The following is a 17,164-nucleotide window of genomic DNA, read 5'->3' as shown; positions in this document are numbered from 1 at the left end:
GGACCTCAATATAGATATAACAATTGGTTTCAATCTTGAAATTTTCCTAATGAAAATTTGTGAGTTCTGTTGCACAAAAGCCTATTGAGTTTGACCAAACAATTTTAGAGAACGACAGTTCTCTTTTCAATAAACCCTTCTCTAATATTAGTTCTCGTGACATTTAATCATGATTACAATTTAACGGGATTTCGTGCAACTGGGCCAGAACTTTGTATATATTATTCCTGTATAATTGACCGAACGCAGTGAGGTCTATTTTTAACTCGGATTTTCTTTCGTCTATCTGTATGCATGTAGCGCATTTATGGCCAAACGCGTAGGTAGAATTCTATGAGATTCTACGATTCTACGAGGCAGGAGTATTCCTTTTTCAACTGCACGTCGATGTATACACAAGGTTTTATGCAATTTTTCATTTCAAGGATAATATGGAAGGAAAAGGAATTTTCTCCATACTCCGATATCACTGTATATATAATTATGTAATCTACTCTGAAGATGGGATTAATCAGGCAAGAGAATTATTCATAATCAATCAGCTGACAAGTGCATTATTCATTGCATTTATTTCACAGCCGGTGTTCAGGTCACACAATCTACTTGTGGATAAGAGAACTGCGTGACGTCTACTGTTCACAGAACTTCTAGTTTGATACAAACCCTGATATCGTTGCTGCTATGCTTGAGTTGGCTTGTTGCCCTGAGTTTCCTGTCGATAATTTTCTTCACACCTGTCTGAACAGCTGGTTTCTTGGATAACGTTCCTGCTCCCACAATTTGAGTGAACGAGGGTCCTGTCACCTCTATTACCGATTTTCTGTTGTAAGAAAAAATAAAAATATATAAAAATCTATTATCAATCACTGGCGAACTGAAACTTCAAATTGGGAAGAATATACGATAATGCCAACTCCACTACACTGAAATGTAGTGGAGTGGAACAGTATAGGGGTAATCAAAATTAGAGATTAATCGAATTTCCATCTATAGTGAGGTCCACGTTATAATAGCAGTTGAGAAAGATGGGAGAACAACGTTCATAATAATAATAGTAATATTTTATTCTCAACAAAAGTATAACAAAAACAATGTAATACAGTTGAAAAACGTCACAGATAAATAACATAATAACATAAAATATCAATCTTAAAATAAAACTCCAATAACATTTAACAATTCATTAAATTTGCAAAATTTAGATAATAATTTTTTCCACCTTAACAAGAATTCGTCAACCTCATAGAAAGCCCTCTCACTGAGAAAAAATATAGTTTTGTTTTGAATTGTTTTTCTTCAACAATACTTCTCAAATCAGCCGGAAGTTTCGCAGAAAACTTTTGTCCCCTATAAGTAGGTGTTTTCTCAAATACACTCAGCCTATGTCTCTCAACTGAAATGTTATTCCTTCCTCTAGTGTTATAGCCATGAATATCTGAGTTAACTTGGAATGAATTCAACCTATCCTTCACATGTAATATTGATTTGAAAATGTTCAATGATGGAACAGTTAAAATACTTAGGCTACTGAAAGACTCCCGACATGTCTGTGGAAATTTGAGCCCCTCCAGGTATCTTATTGCGGACTTTTGCAAAACAAAAATTCTTTGAATGTTTTGCTTCGAGGTACTCCCCCATAATTCAATGCCATAAGCAATGTGGGATTCAATCAGTGCATAGTAGACACTTTTTGCTGTTGTTTTAGGCACCCGTTTAACAATACTAAATGCAAAAAGTGACCTACTTAATTTCAATGATATCTTGTTCACATGATCCCCCCAATTAAGCTTGGAATCCATCGACAAACCTAACATGTTCACAACAGTACAACTTTCAATGTTCGTTTCACCAAGTGTTATGGTGGGGTGAAAAGGACGATACTTATAATCAAAGCTGATGACATGACTTTTGTTTGAATTTATAGTGAGGTCTGAATCATTAAAAAACTGCACAACCTCATTTGCCATGTTATTTGCCTCAATCTCCAAGTCTATGAGATCTGATCTCTTAAATAGGAAGGTACAATCATCGGCATAGTTTCCGATTCTCTGTCTTGTCAATGCATCCTATAACTGATACCGCTTTATTGATGTAATGTTAACTGTTCATTCGCGTTTAAGATAGTCAATTTCATTCTATCAAGCAAGAAATTATATTTTTCAATAATGAATTTTCATAATTATGATGAAATATTCCGTTAATTAATTATTAACTCTACATTGTTAAAAGACGATCTGGCAACAGAGCAAAGCGAGAAAGATATAGCACTTTTCGCTTCCGTTGGATGATAGACAAGGATAGCAATACCATTGCTAATCAAACACTGCCATTATAACGTCGATCTCACTCTAGCTGTTTACCCTGTTGTCAATATTTGCAGTATCAGAAGTCTCGGGATGATTTACAGCATTCAATTTCGATTTTGGTTAATAATAATTATTCAAAATTAGTTTGATAGAGTGATAAAATACAGCAAAAACATATTGATAATTAGATTGAATATTGACACATAGGAAAAAATCTGGTGCACTCACACGACTTTCCTTGCCGTTATGAAAATTAATCACCTGACGCTAGTGTACCCGCGCATCTCAAGTCTACTATTCAAAGATTTGATCCAGCTGGTGACAGGGCAATAACGCTGGAGACACACATGAGGTCTGCTATCTCTTCATAGTGAATGATTTAATAGAATCAACAATAATTTGCAATTGAATAATCACATTTTCTCCAATTTAAAGCTTATTTTCAATTTTAGGTGAAAATGTTACTGAACATTCATTCTCAATCTACTCCACTTGATTTTTTTTGTTTCAATTGTATCTGAAGCCTGATAATTGGGAATCTATCTGCATTGATGGGCGGGGCTCATGAAACTTTTACAGATATGGTACTTGTGGCAGTTGATAGAGCTTATCGATGACTATTTTAGGTATGAATTTGATCAAAATCGTTGGAGCCGTTTCCGAGAAAATCACGAAAAACCCTGTTTTTGACAACATTTTCGCCATGAGATATCGTGTACACAGACGCACATACACTCATACATACACACACACACACACACACAACACACACACACACACACACACACACACACACACACACACATACAGACCAATACTTCAAAAACCAGTTTTTCGGACTCAGGGGACCTTGAAACGTATAGAAATTTAGAAATTGGGGTACCTTAATTTTTTTCGGAAAGCAATACTTTCCTTATCTATGGTAATAGGGCAAGGAAAGTAAAAACAGATTGATAATTAGATTGGATATTGACACATAGGAAATAATATAGCATAAGTAGATATCCCATAGCACGAGTCCTTCATGTTTCAAATTTCAAGCGATTCTTTCTTAACTCAAGCCGATTACTGTTGACTACTGTCTATTATTACTGTGTTGTTGGGATGAATACGACACATAGCTCAACGAAAAAGACCTACTAGGACCATCGCCTTGAGTTGGAAATTGAAACATTGAAAATTGGACCATAAACGCCCTATTTGAAATTGAAATTGAAATTTATTCATAACACTGACAATTTACAAACAAAAGTAAATGAACTTAACAAATCAGAACAATAATTTTCAAAAAATAATTATGGTTATCTTCTTATGCTATCTTTTTTCTATGCTCCTACTCGATCGACCTATTTATTTAAAGGAAACAATTGAATGCTAGGATAATCAAATAATGAATCAAACTACAATAATGTGTTAATCTGATAACATGACGTCATTTTACGGTGGTTGAGTTTGATTTGATTCATATGCAACCAACCTGAATATAGGTCTAATTAATTTATAAACAATAAATATAATTATATGAATTTGACGTAGTCTATGTTCAGAATGAATTCGATGACAATAAAATTCGTTTTATTCAATTTATTTATTCAATTTCATCTCGAGTTTCTGAATTTATTGATTGATTAAAATATTTTTCACTTTTTGTGTAGTTGAGAAGTTGATATTGTGGTAATTATTCATATTGAATGAAAAAAAAGTTTATCAGAGATTGACAATGGTGTAATAACCGAAATCGGTCTTTCTAATTATCAATAAATCAGTGGTTTTTTGACAATTTCTTAGTCTTTTTCATTCAATATGAATAATTACCACAATATCAACTTCTCAACTACACAAAAAATATTCATTCATTTACTCATTATTTAATTAATCATTTATTTACCTTGAAGGGAGAGTTGTAGGTATCGGAGTATCCACCTCTATCTTGTGCCCTCCAAGAATTTCCTTCTCCACTTTCTTTATCCTCTTCTCTTCCTTCTCCCGTTCCTTCTTCATTCTCTCTTCGTACTTCTTCTATGGCGTTCGGCATCCTTTTGTGCCTTCTCCTTCCTCAATTTCGCCTCTCTCCTGGAAAATGGGACAGATACACACACACATACAGACCAATACTTCAAAACCAGTTTTTCGGACTCAGGGGACCTTGAAACGTATAGAAATTTAGAAATTGGGGTACCTTAATTTTTTTCGGAAAGCAATACTTTCCTTATCTATGGTAATAGGGCAAGGAAAGTAAAAACAGATTGATAATTAGATTGGATATTGACACATAGGAAATAATATAGCATAAGTAGATATCCCATAGCACGAGTCCTTCATGTTTCAAATTTCAAGCGATTCTTTCTTAACTCAAGCCGATTACTGTTGACTACTGTCTATTATTACTGTGTTGTTGGATGAATACGACACATAGCTCAACGAAAAGACCTACTAGGACCATCGCCTTGAGTTTCCTGTCGATAATTTCTTCACACCTGTCTGAACAGCTGGTTTCTTGGATAACGTTCCTGCTCCCACAATTTGAGTGAACGAGGGTCCTGTCACCTCTATTACCGATTTTCTGTTGTAAGAAAAAATAAAATATATAAAAATCTATTATCAATCACTGGCGAACTGAAACTTCAAATTGGGAAGAATATACGATAATGCCAACTCCACTACACTGAATGTAGTGGAGTGGAACAGTATAGGGGTAATCAAAATTAGAGATTAATCGAAATTCCATCTATAGTGAGGTCCACGTTTAATAGCAGTTGAGAAAGATGGGAGAACAACGTTCATAATAATAGTAATATTTTATTCTCAACAAAAGTATAACAAAAACAATGTAATACAGTTGAAAAACGTCACAGATAAATAACATAATAACATAAAATATCAATCTTAAAATAAAACTCCAATAACATTTAACAATTCATTAAATTTGCAAAATTTAGATATAATTTTTTCCACCTTAACAAGAATTCGTCAACCTCATAGAAAGCCCTCTCACTGAGAAAAAAATATAGTTTTGTTTTGAATTGTTTTTCTTCAACAATACTTCTCAAATCAGCCGGAAGTTTCGCAGAAAACTTTTGTCCCCTATAAGTAGGTGTTTTCTCAAATACACTCGCCTATGTCTCTCAACTGAAATGTTATTCCTTCCTCTAGTGTTATAGCCATGAATATCTGAGTTAACTTGGAATGAATTCAACCTATCCTTCACATGTAATATTGATTTGAAAATGTTCAATGATGGAACAGTTAAAATACTTAGGCTACTGAAAGACTCCCGACATGTCTGTGGAAATTTGAGCCCCTCCAGGTATCTTATTGCGGACTTTTGCAAAACAAAAATTCTTGAATGTTTTGCTTCGAGGTACTCCCCATAATTCAATGCCATAAGCAATGTGGGATTCAATCAGTGCATAGTAGACACTTTTTGCTGTTGTTTTAGGCACCCGTTTAACAATACTAAATGCAAAAAGTGACCTACTTAATTTCAATGATATCTTGTTCACATGATCCCCCCAATTAAGCTTGGAATCCATCGACAAACCTAACATGTTCACAACAGTACAACTTCAATGTTCGTTTCACCAAGTGTTATGGTGGGGTGAAAAGGACGATACTTATAATCAAAGCTGATGACATGACTTTTGTTTGAATTTATAGTGAGGTCTGAATCATTAAAAAACTGCACAACCTCATTGCCATGTTATTTGCCTCAATCTCCAAGTCTATGAGATCTGATCTCTTAAGGGTAGGAACAATCATCGGCATAGTTTCCGATTCTCTGTCTTGTCAATGCATCCTATAACTGATACCGCTTTATTGATGTAATGTTAACTGTTCATTCGCGTTTAAGATAGTCAATTTCATTCTATCAAGCAAGAAATTATATTTTTCAATAATGATTTTCATAATTATGATGAAATATTCCGTTAATTAATTATTAACTCTACATTGTTAAAAGACGATCTGGCAACAGAGCAAAGCGAAAAAGATATAGCACTTTTCGCTTCCGTTGGATGATAGACAAGGATAGCAATACCATTGCTAATCAAACACTGCCATTATAACGTCGATCTCACTCTAGCTGTTTACCCTGTTGTCAATATTTGCAGTATCAGAAGTCTCGGGATGATTTACAGCATTCAATTTCGATTTTGGTTAATAATAATTATTCAAAATTAGTTTGATAGAGTGATAAAAATACAGCAAAAAACATATTGATAATTAGATTGAATATTGACACATAGGAAAAAAATCTGGTGCACTCACACGACTTTCCTTGCCGTTATGAAAATTAATCACCTGACGCTAGTGTACCCGCGCATCTCAAGTCTACTATTCAAAGATTTGATCCAGCTGGTGACAGGGCAATAACGCTGGAGACACACATGAGGTCTGCTATCTCTTCATAGTGAATGATTTAATAGAATCAACAATAATTTGCAATTGAATAATCACATTTTCTCCAATTTAAAGCTTATTTTCAATTTTAGGTGAAAATGTTACTGAACATTCATTCTCAATCTACTCCACTTGATTTTTTTTGTTTCAATTGTATCTGAAGCCTGATAATTGGAATCTATCTGCATGATTGAGGGCGGGGCTCATGAAACTTTTACAGATATGGTATTGTGGCAGAGTTGATAGAGCTTATCGATGACTATTTTAGGTATGAATTTGATCAAAATCGTTGGAGCCGTTTCCGAGAAAATCACGAAAACCCTGTTTTTGACAACATTTTCGCCATGAGATATCGTGTACACAGACGCACATACACTCATACAACACACACACACACACACACACACACACCACACACACACACACACACACACACACACACACACACACATACAGACCAATACTTCAAAAACCAGTTTTTCGGACTCAGGGGACCTTGAAACGTATAGAAATTTAGAAATTGGGGTACCTTAATTTTTTTCGGAAAGCAATACTTTCCTTATCTATGGTAATAGGGCAAGGAAAGTAAAAACAGATTGATAATTAGATTGGATATTGACACATAGGAAATAATATAGCATAAGTAGATATCCCATAGCACGAGTCCTTCATGTTTCAAATTTCAAGCGATTCTTTCTTAACTCAAGCCGATTACTGTTGACTACTGTCTATTATTACTGTGGTTGGGATGAATACGACACATAGCTCAACGAAAAAGACCTACTAGGACCATCGCCTTGAGTTGGAAATTGAAACATTGAAAATTGGACCAAAACGCCCTATTTGAAATTGAAATTGAAATTTATTCATAACACTGACAATTACAAACAAAAGTAAATGAACTTAACAAATCAGAACAATAATTTTCAAAAAATAATTATGGTTATCTTCTTATGCTATCTTTTTTTCTATGCTCCTACTCGATCGACCTATTTATTTAAGGAAACAATTGAATGCTAGGATAATCAAATAATGAATCAAACTACAATAATGTGTTAATCTGATAACATGACGTCATTTTACGGTGGTTGAGTTTGATTTGATTCATATGCAACCAACCTGAATATAGCCTAGGTCTAATTAATTTATAAACAATAAATATAATTATATGAATTTGACGTAGTCTATGTTCAGAATGAATTCGATGACAATAAAATTCGTTTTATTCAATTTATTTATTCAATTTCATCTCGAGTTTCTGAATTTATTGATTGATTAAAATATTTTTCACTTTTTGTGTAGTTGAGAAGTTGATATTGTGGTAATTATTCATATTGAATGAAAAAAAAGTTTATCAGAGATTGACAATGGTGTAATAACCGAAATCGGTCTTTCTAATTATCAATAAATCAGTGGTTTTTGACAATTTCTTAGTCTTTTTCATTCAATATGAATAATTACCACAATATCAACTTCTCAACTACACAAAAAATATTCATTCATTTACTCATTATTTAATTAATCATTTATTTACCTTGAAGGGAGAGTTGTAGGTATCGGAGTATCCACCTCTATCTTGTGCCCTCCAAGAATTTCCTTCTCCACTTTCTTATCCTCTTCTCTTCCTTCTCCCGTTCCTTCTTCATTCTCTCTTCGTACTTCCTTCTATGGCGTTCGGCATCCTTTTGTGCCTTCTCCTTCCTCAATTTCGCCTCTCTCCTGGAAAATGGGACAGATACAAAAATAAATATCAGAATTTAGGAGAGGAATAGCACAAGGTTACCTTATTTTTCCTCTCCCCCATCATTTTGATGATGTACTTATTGTATGGATGGAGGATAAGATACTGAAAATAATAGAGATTTCGAGGTTGTACAGCTTTGTGAATTATATTGTTTGCCTGATCATGAATGATTATAGGCTAGCAAGCCTATTATATTGAGCGAGCAATTTCTGTATTTATATATCTGGTTATTTTTATATCTGGTTATTTATGTTTATTGGATCTCGAAAACGGCTCTAACGATTTTCACGAAATTTAGGTTTATATGATATAAAAATTCGTTTGCACTAGGTCTCATCCTTGAGAAAACTTGCTGAACGGCATTAAAAGGACAATCTATCCTTGGCTGGAACAGCTGTGGATAGTAAAAAAGTAAGTATGTGAATAAACAAAATATCGCATCCCTGAAATTCATAAGATGACGTATAGCCAGCTGTGAAATATAAACACGATAATTTTAGAGAATTGTGCTATGTTTATCAATAAATAAAAATAACTAGCGAAGCTCGGTGCCCCGATATTTGAGAATTGATTGGCGAAGACAAAACTATAATTATTACTATGATTAATTCAATTACATCATCATCCAAACCAATTATTATATCATTTAATGAATCAATTATCATAAACAATATAAATTATACTGGTAATCATTGGCATTCACTCCACATGGACGGACGAAATTATGGCATTATGATTTCAATAATCATCAATCAATGGATTATATTAATTCATGAAGAAGGGAAACACAAGAAGAAGACGAAAAGAAGATGTGAAGAGAAAAGTGATAGAAGAGAACGTCAAGAAAAATATATTGAAAGTTTAGGGAAAGGAAGAGAATTTTTGGAAAAATGAGCAAGAAAGCGGGTAGAAGAAAAAGGAAGGAAAAAGTTAGAGTGGATGAAATGATGAGGAGGAGTTGTAGGTGAAGAAGAAGAAGAGGAAAAAGAGGAAGAATAAGATGAAGAAGAAAGAGTAGAAGAATAAGACGAAGAAGACATCATGGAAGAATTAAATATCTACAGTATGAATGAAAGAGTTACGGAGAATCGCCATTAATGTGGAGGGAGCATGTCCAAAGAAGAAGAAGAAGAAGAAGAAGAAGAAGAAGAAGAAGAAGAAGAAGAAGAAGAAGAAGAAGAAGAAGAAGAATATTGATTATGGATTATTATGAACCCTAGTAATTATCTGATTGTGACAAATTAATTGACTTACTTGTTGGTTACCTCCTGTTTGGCAGCTGCTTTATCGAGGTAGTCGAGGACGGCATGCCTTGAATGGGCGGCTGCCAGCTGCATGGGCGTGCGTGAGTCGTGGTCCAGTTGCCACACATTGACTCCAAACGCCACCAGGAAGGTGACACAAGGCAGGTGACCTCTGGCGGCCGCCAAGTGCAGTCCACTCTGCCCGAAGTGGTAGTTGCATTTTTCTGGGTCACCCCTAAATAAATAACACATTATATTTAGAGGGTAGTTTTATCAACCTCCGATCTCATATATCATGAGACACAGACAAGTGGTACAGTTAAAAATAATCCTCAATTACATACAAAAAGCATGAAAAATAGAGAGCTCAACAGATTTTGTCCACTTTTTGTGTAGTTGAAAAGTTGATATTGTGGTAATTATTCATATTGAATGGAAAAGACTAAGAAATTGTCAAAAACCACAGATTTATTGATTCTTAGAAAGACCGGTTTCGGTTATTACACCATTGTTGATAAACATCAGAGATTGACAATGGTGTAATAACCGAAACCGGTCTTTCTAAGTATCAATAAATCTGTGGTTTTTGACAATTTCTTAGTCTTTTTCATTCCAGATTTAGTCCATTTTTCATAAGTTTTGTATGTAATTAGGGATAATTTTTTCAAGATTGCGATTGTCCATTATAGACTTATTTTACATCTTTCTCTTCGAAATTGAATTTTCTACAAGCTCTGTAGAAAAATATTTTATGTTTAATGTACATTTAACATAGTAAATCTGCTTCAAACCTTGAATGAACGTGTTTTTCATGACCATGTTTCGCGTATTTCATCACTTATCTTAAATTGAATGAAAAAGACTAAGAAGTTGTCAAAAACCACAGATTTATTGATACTTAAAAAGACCGGTTTCGGTTATTACACCATTGTTGATAAACATCAGAGATTGACATGGTGTAATAACCGAAACCGGTCTTTCTAAGTATCAATAAATCTGTGTTTTTGACATTTCTTAGTCTTTTTCATTCCAGATTTAGTCCATTTTTCATAAGTTTTGTATGTAATTAGGGATAATTTTTTCAAGATTGCGATTGTCCATTATAGACTTATTTTACATCTTTCTCTTCGAAATTGAATTTTCTACAAGCTCTGTAGAAAAATATTTTATGTTTAATGTACATTTAACATAGTAAATCTGCTTCAAACCTTGAATGAACGTGTTTTCATGACCATGTTTCGCGTATTTCATCACTTATCTTAAATTGAATGAAAAAGACTAAGAAGTTGTCAAAAACCACAGATTTATCGATACTTAAAAAAAACCGGTTTCGGTTATTACACCATTGTCAATCTCTGATAAACATCAATGATAAACATCTCTGATAAACATCAATGATAAACATCTCTGATAAACATCAATGATAAACATCTCTGATAAACATCAATGATAAGCATCTCTGATAAACATCTCTGATAAATATCAGACATTGAAAATGGTGTAATAACCGAAACCGGTCTTTCTAAGTATCAATAAATCTGTGGTTTTTGACAATTTCTTAGTCTATCTCATTCAATATGAATAGTTACCACAATATCAACTTCTCAACTACACAAAAACATATCTTAAAAATTACTGTAGCTACAGGTCTGAAACGTTTTTATTTAATTTTTCAGTTCATTCTACATGAAGTAAGCTAATTAATGCATCTTAATTGACAGCAAACAAATACCTCTATAGCTTCGTTACGGCAGGGGAACTGAAATTCAGACGAAATATTTTTCGGGGCTATGTTAGTTGAAACTTTTTTTCTTTTTTTGATGAGAGGAATCACGCCCTGACTTATGGGCACCTCTTTTCAGATCACCCTGTAATAGTGAGGTCCACGTTATAATGGTACCTAGTGTTAGATTAGCAATGGTATTGCTATCCTTGTCTATATCATTTAACAAAGTGGATAGCACTATCTCTTTCTCGTTTTGCTCTGTTGCCAGATCGTCTTTCAACAATGTAGAATTGATAATTAATTAACAAAATATTTCATCTTGTTTATGAAAATTCATTATTAAATTATTGAAAAATATAATTTCTTGCTTGATAAAATACTAGTAGTTCTGTGAACAGTAGACCTCACGGAGTATTCTCATCCACAAGTACCTGATTGAAACTATAGACCTTATGGAAATACAGCAATGGACTGGCTTCTCCACACATCTGTGTAATCACTTGTCAGATGATTTATGATGAATGATAATTCTATAGTCTGATTTTTACTCTAATATTGGCGTATGTAGGTGGCTCTTTTTTCCTTTTATATTATCCTTGAAATGCAAAATTTCGAAAAAACCTTGAATATACGTCGACGCGCAGTTTAAAAAGGAACATACCTGTCAAATTTCATGAAAATCTATTACCGCGTTTCGCCGTAAATGCGCAACATATAAACATTTAAACATTAAGAGAAATGCCAAACCGTCGACTTGAATCTTAGACCTCACTTCGCTCGGTCAATGATTGATTATTTTCAACGAGAATGACCAGTTAATTTTACATCAATAAACCTGTATCAGCTACCATCTATGGAAGGCATTGACAAGACAGAGGATCGGCAACGTTTTTCTCCTATCTTTCTTCACTGCCATTACAACGTGGATCTCACTTTAGTATATAGTGAGTGCTCATGATACGAATGCGTAGTTTCCTCTCTGAAAGCATTGAGTCGACTGAGTCTAATCGACAAATTGGCAACTGCGCTTCCTTCTATGACTTTATACATCACTGTGATTGGCTGATCTCTCAGCTGACATTCTTTGAACATGGAGTTACAATTGATGCAGATTCTCCGTAGCTCTTTGTTTTGAGTTAGTTGTTTAAGAATTTAATCAAATAAAATGTTTCTATTATAATTGAATCAACCTACCCACGACCAACAAGCAGCCTTAAAGCATCAAGATTTCCCTCATAGGCAGCCCAGAGTGTGGGAGTCATTCCATCCTCGTCTTTCGCATTGCAATCCCGCTTTGTTGCCTCTCTCAGAATCTCAAGCATGCCATCTTGAGCAGCTCTGAAACATTAAAAATCAATACTTATTACTCGAAAATCAAAATTATTCTATTAATCAGTCATTCAGAATTACTCAACTTCTAGTAAAATTACTAAGGGCTAAAGCCCAAAACGGTTCCAATTGTTAATAAAATTAGTAGAATTGATGGTGATGTTGTGAAATCTCTCCATAATAAGAAAACAAAGATATTGTCAAATTTCACTAAAAATTTACTAAAAACTTTAAAACAGAACCATGGTTTCACGTAGTTAACCAACGCATCATCAGCTGTACTGAGGAATGAGGATACAGAAACATTCTTAACCTAATCTTAGTAGTCTAGAGCTCCTAAATAATTGGGTGGCAATAACTAAAGTAATGAAAGTAATGAATATTATACATGATATCAAAATATATACACCTTGGAATTATTTTCTAGGTAAAATTAAATTTTCTTTCAGTAAAAGGGATGATTTTTTTTTATGACCACTCTATACAGCTGGTCTGTTACTCTCTCTCTGACTTGGAGACGTCTTTGGTATTCTGCTTGACAATCTATAGGCTATTTGAGAAAAAATTTACTTGGAAGGTTATATTTCAAACCTTTCAAAAATTACAGCAAGATAAAGTTTAACACAAATTTCAATGATAATAATGAGTTGAATTCCAATGTCCTAAATTCAATACAACAGTCTTGGTTATATTATATTATTGGTTATAATATTATATATATATTGGTTATATTATATTATATACCAGAAAACCTTGAGAAATAAGATGGAAAATATACAGAATGGCCATATAGGCTACAATTAATAGCTCATTACTTACAAAATTGAGATCTTATTTCTCAAGGTTTTCTGGTACATAATATAATATAACCATTATAGGACTGTTGTATTGAATTTAGGACATTGGAATTCAACTCATCATTATCATTGAAATTTGTGTTAAACTTCACTTTGCTGTAATTTTTGAAAGTTTTGAAATATAACCTTTCAAGTAAATTTTCTCTCAAATAGCCTATAGATTGTCAAGCCAAATACCAAAGACGTCTCCAAGTCAGAGATAGAGTAACAGACCAGCTGTATAGAGTGGTCATATAAAAAAAATCATCCCTTTTACTGAAAGAAAATTTAATTTTAGCTAGAAAATAATTACAAAGGTGTATATATTTTGATATCATGTATAATATTCATTACTTTCATTACTTTAGTTATTGCCACACAATTATTTAGGAGCTCTAGACTACTAAGATTAGGTTCCAATTGTGCTGTTAACTCTCCCTTATGTATAAAATACTAGGTGGTAACCCGTGCTCCGCAAGGGTGCAATTGATAACTTAACAAAACTTGTCGTACTAGAATCTTCAAAAATTTAAAATAGGCCTAGTAGGCTTATAGGACCTTCCTCAGTAAATTCAGAATCAATAAACAAAATTACAAGTTAATCAGTTGAGTAGTTGAGACGTGATGATGCGTCTTTCGTGAATCTCCTATCCCCTACGTGTATAAGCCAGTTCTTTCCTCTATTATTACTTTCCTTGCCCTATTACCATAGGTAAGGAAAGTATTGCTTTCAAAAAAAATTTAAGGTACCCTAATTTCATCTTTTCTATATGTTTCAAGGTCCCCTGAGTCCAAAAACATGATTTTTGGGTATTGGTCTGTATGTGTGTGTGTGTGTGTGTGTGTGTGTGTGTGTGTGTGTGTGTGTGTGTGTGTGTGTGTGTGTGTGTGTGTGTGGTGTGTGTGTTGTGTGTGTGTGGTTGTGTGTGTGTGTGTGTGTGTGTGGTGTGTGTGTGTGGTGTGTGTGTGGTGTGTGTGTGTGTGTGGGTGTGTGTGTGTGTGTGTGGTGTGTGTGTGTGTGTGTGTGTGTGTGTGTGTGTGTGTGTGTGTGTGGTGTGTGTGTGTTGTGTGTGTGTGTGTGTGTGTGTGTGTCTGTGTGTGTGTGTGTGTGTGTGTGGTGTGTGGTGTGTGTGTGTGTGTGTGTGTGTGTGTGTGTGTGGTGTGTGTGTGTGTGTATGAGTGTATGTGCGTCTGTGTACACGATATCTCATCTCCCAATTAACGGATTGACTTGAAATTTGGAACTTAAGGTCCTTACACTATAAGGATCCGACACGAACAGTTTCGATCAAATGCGATTCAAGATGGCGGCTAAAATGGCGAAAATGTTGTCAAAAACAGGGGTTTTCGCGATTTTCTCGAAAATGGCTCCAACGATTTCGATCAAATTTATAGATAAAATAGTCATTGATAAGCTATATCAACTACCACAAGTCCAATATCTGTAAAAATTTCAGGAGCTCCGCCCCATCTATGCAAAGTTTGATTTTAGATTCTCAATTATCAGGCCTCAGATACAATTTGAACGAAAAAATTTCGAGTGGAAGAGATTGAGCACGAAAATCTCTACAATTAATGTTCAGTTACATATTTACCTAACATTAAAAATAAGCTCGAAATACGAGAAAAAGTGATTATTTCAATAATTGAAAACTGCAAACTGTTGTCAACTGTTGATTCTATTGAATCATTCACTAGGAAGAGATAGCAGACCTCGTGTGTTTCGAGCGTTATTGTCCTGTCACCAGCTGGCTCAGATCTTTGAAAAGTAGTAGACTTGAGATGCGCGTGAACACTAGCGTCAGGTGATCAATTTTCATAACGGCAAGGAAAGTTGTGAGTGCGCCACACCAGATTTTTTTCTTATAGATTACGAATAGCGTTCTACTATTGATAGTCAGCTTAAGGAAACCAACATATATTGAATAGAAGTTTGGAGTAGTATCTATTAAAATAATAACAGTTCCATAAGATATACCGGGTGTTCCACGAAGAGGTTTTCACGTTTAATTTTTCATTACGTACCCAGTCTTGTACCGAATTTCTTTTAATCCTACACAGTTTACAAAGTAGGTTCTGAAAATATTCTGGGAAAATTTCAGCTCTCTAACCTTCGTAGAAACAAAATGGTGGCAAATTGAAAATTTCACCAATTCGCTTACTACTTGCAATGAGTTATTATCTTATTTGTTTTCTAGGTTGCAGTAGTATTGCCTCATTTGATGGTACCAGAAATGGATCAACCAATCTTCCAACAAGATGGTGCTCCACCTCATTTCGCAAATCATGTTAAGCAATATTACTAAATGACAAAACTTCATGGTCGTGGAAGTGATTTTTTAGATTGGCCGGGGTGATCACAAGGTTTAACTGTTGTGACTTATTTTTATGGGGTTACTTGGAGGAGAAAATTTATACCCATGAATTCAATAATGACGTGGAACTAGAACAATCAATAGAAGAGGAACTTCTCCGGATACCGCGGAGTTTCTTTGTAAGAGCTCACGAATCATTTCTTAAGCGCTGTTATCCGTGTGAAAGAAATGTAAGAAAAATATTTACTTTAAAAAAAAAGCCATTGGATGTATGTGTAAACTGACGAGATATCAGTTCTGCCGAGATTATTTTAAAATTGAAAGTATTCTCACATTTCCATCTTTATTCATATACAAGTCTATCCTTAGCACCGTTGATAATAATTTTCTACCCACTAATAGCAATATCCACAGTCATAGAACAAGAACTGCTAATAACTATCATTTACCTAATGTTAATTTAGCAATAGCAAAGGAAAATCCATTTCATCAAGGAATAATTTTTTACAATAGGCTCCCAAATGAAATAAAATCTGTTAATACAAATAAAAATGTATTTAAAGCCCAATTGAAAAAATATTTATTAAATGGTGGCTTCTACTCCATTATAGGATACATGGATAATTAGTGGATACATTTCAAAAATATTGTGTACTTATCAATGTGGTTGATAAATTATTGTACTTTTGTGTTTTGTACTTTGTGACATTGATCATTTTCATGTATTTTATTTGTTTTTATAATAATTGACGTTTGTCATATCTGTAATGTACAGCTTTTTATGCAATAAAAATATTTATTTATTTGTTGCTGTGGATGGGGTTTCAATTTCAATAATTTTGGACTTTCAAGGTTTTTTATTAGGCTCTGTTCTAGTTGTTCCATTCAAAAGTAATATTGCCCTAAAGTGCAACTGCCCTTTAATATTTTTAACAATAAAAATCTATATATATAAAAGCGAAATCGCACTCACTCACTGACTCACTCACTCACTCACTCACTCACTCACTCACTCACTCACTCACTCACTCACTCACTCACTCACTCGCAGAACTAGAAATCTACCGGACCAAAAACGTTAAAATTTGGTAGGTATGTTCAGTTGGCCCTTTAGAGGCGCACTAAGAAATCTTTTGGCAATATTTCAACTCTAAGGGTGGTTTTTAAGGGTTTAAAGTTCGTCTTTTAGCATGTATATTCTTCTTATTCCAATCTCTTAATATTATAATTAAAAAATGTCCATACCATATGTTGATATAGAACTAT

At 33.9% G+C, this 17,164-nt stretch overlaps 1 protein-coding gene across 1 annotated transcript in view; it reads right to left on the bottom strand.

Annotated features, from left to right (window-relative positions):
- LOC111049252 (Usher syndrome type-1G protein) overlaps positions 1-17,164 on the bottom strand; it is a 37,472-nt gene that overhangs the window by 16,765 nt on the left and 3,543 nt on the right. The window contains exons 3-7 of the mRNA XM_039434939.1: positions 12,613-12,756; positions 9,703-9,927; positions 8,310-8,423; positions 4,195-4,275; positions 664-820 (exon numbers count right to left, since the gene is read on the bottom strand). Coding sequence (XP_039290873.1) covers positions 664-820; positions 4,195-4,275; positions 8,310-8,423; positions 9,703-9,927; positions 12,613-12,756 — 721 coding nt within the window. The remainder of the gene's footprint in view (positions 1-663; positions 821-4,194; positions 4,276-8,309; positions 8,424-9,702; positions 9,928-12,612; positions 12,757-17,164) is intronic.

Source organism: Nilaparvata lugens, chromosome 8 (assembly GCF_014356525.2).
Source record: "Nilaparvata lugens isolate BPH chromosome 8, ASM1435652v1, whole genome shotgun sequence".
Taxonomy (NCBI): Eukaryota; Metazoa; Arthropoda; class Insecta; order Hemiptera; family Delphacidae; genus Nilaparvata; species Nilaparvata lugens.
The sequence above is the reverse complement of the archived record's forward strand: the minus strand, read 5'-3'. Positions and strand labels throughout refer to the sequence as shown.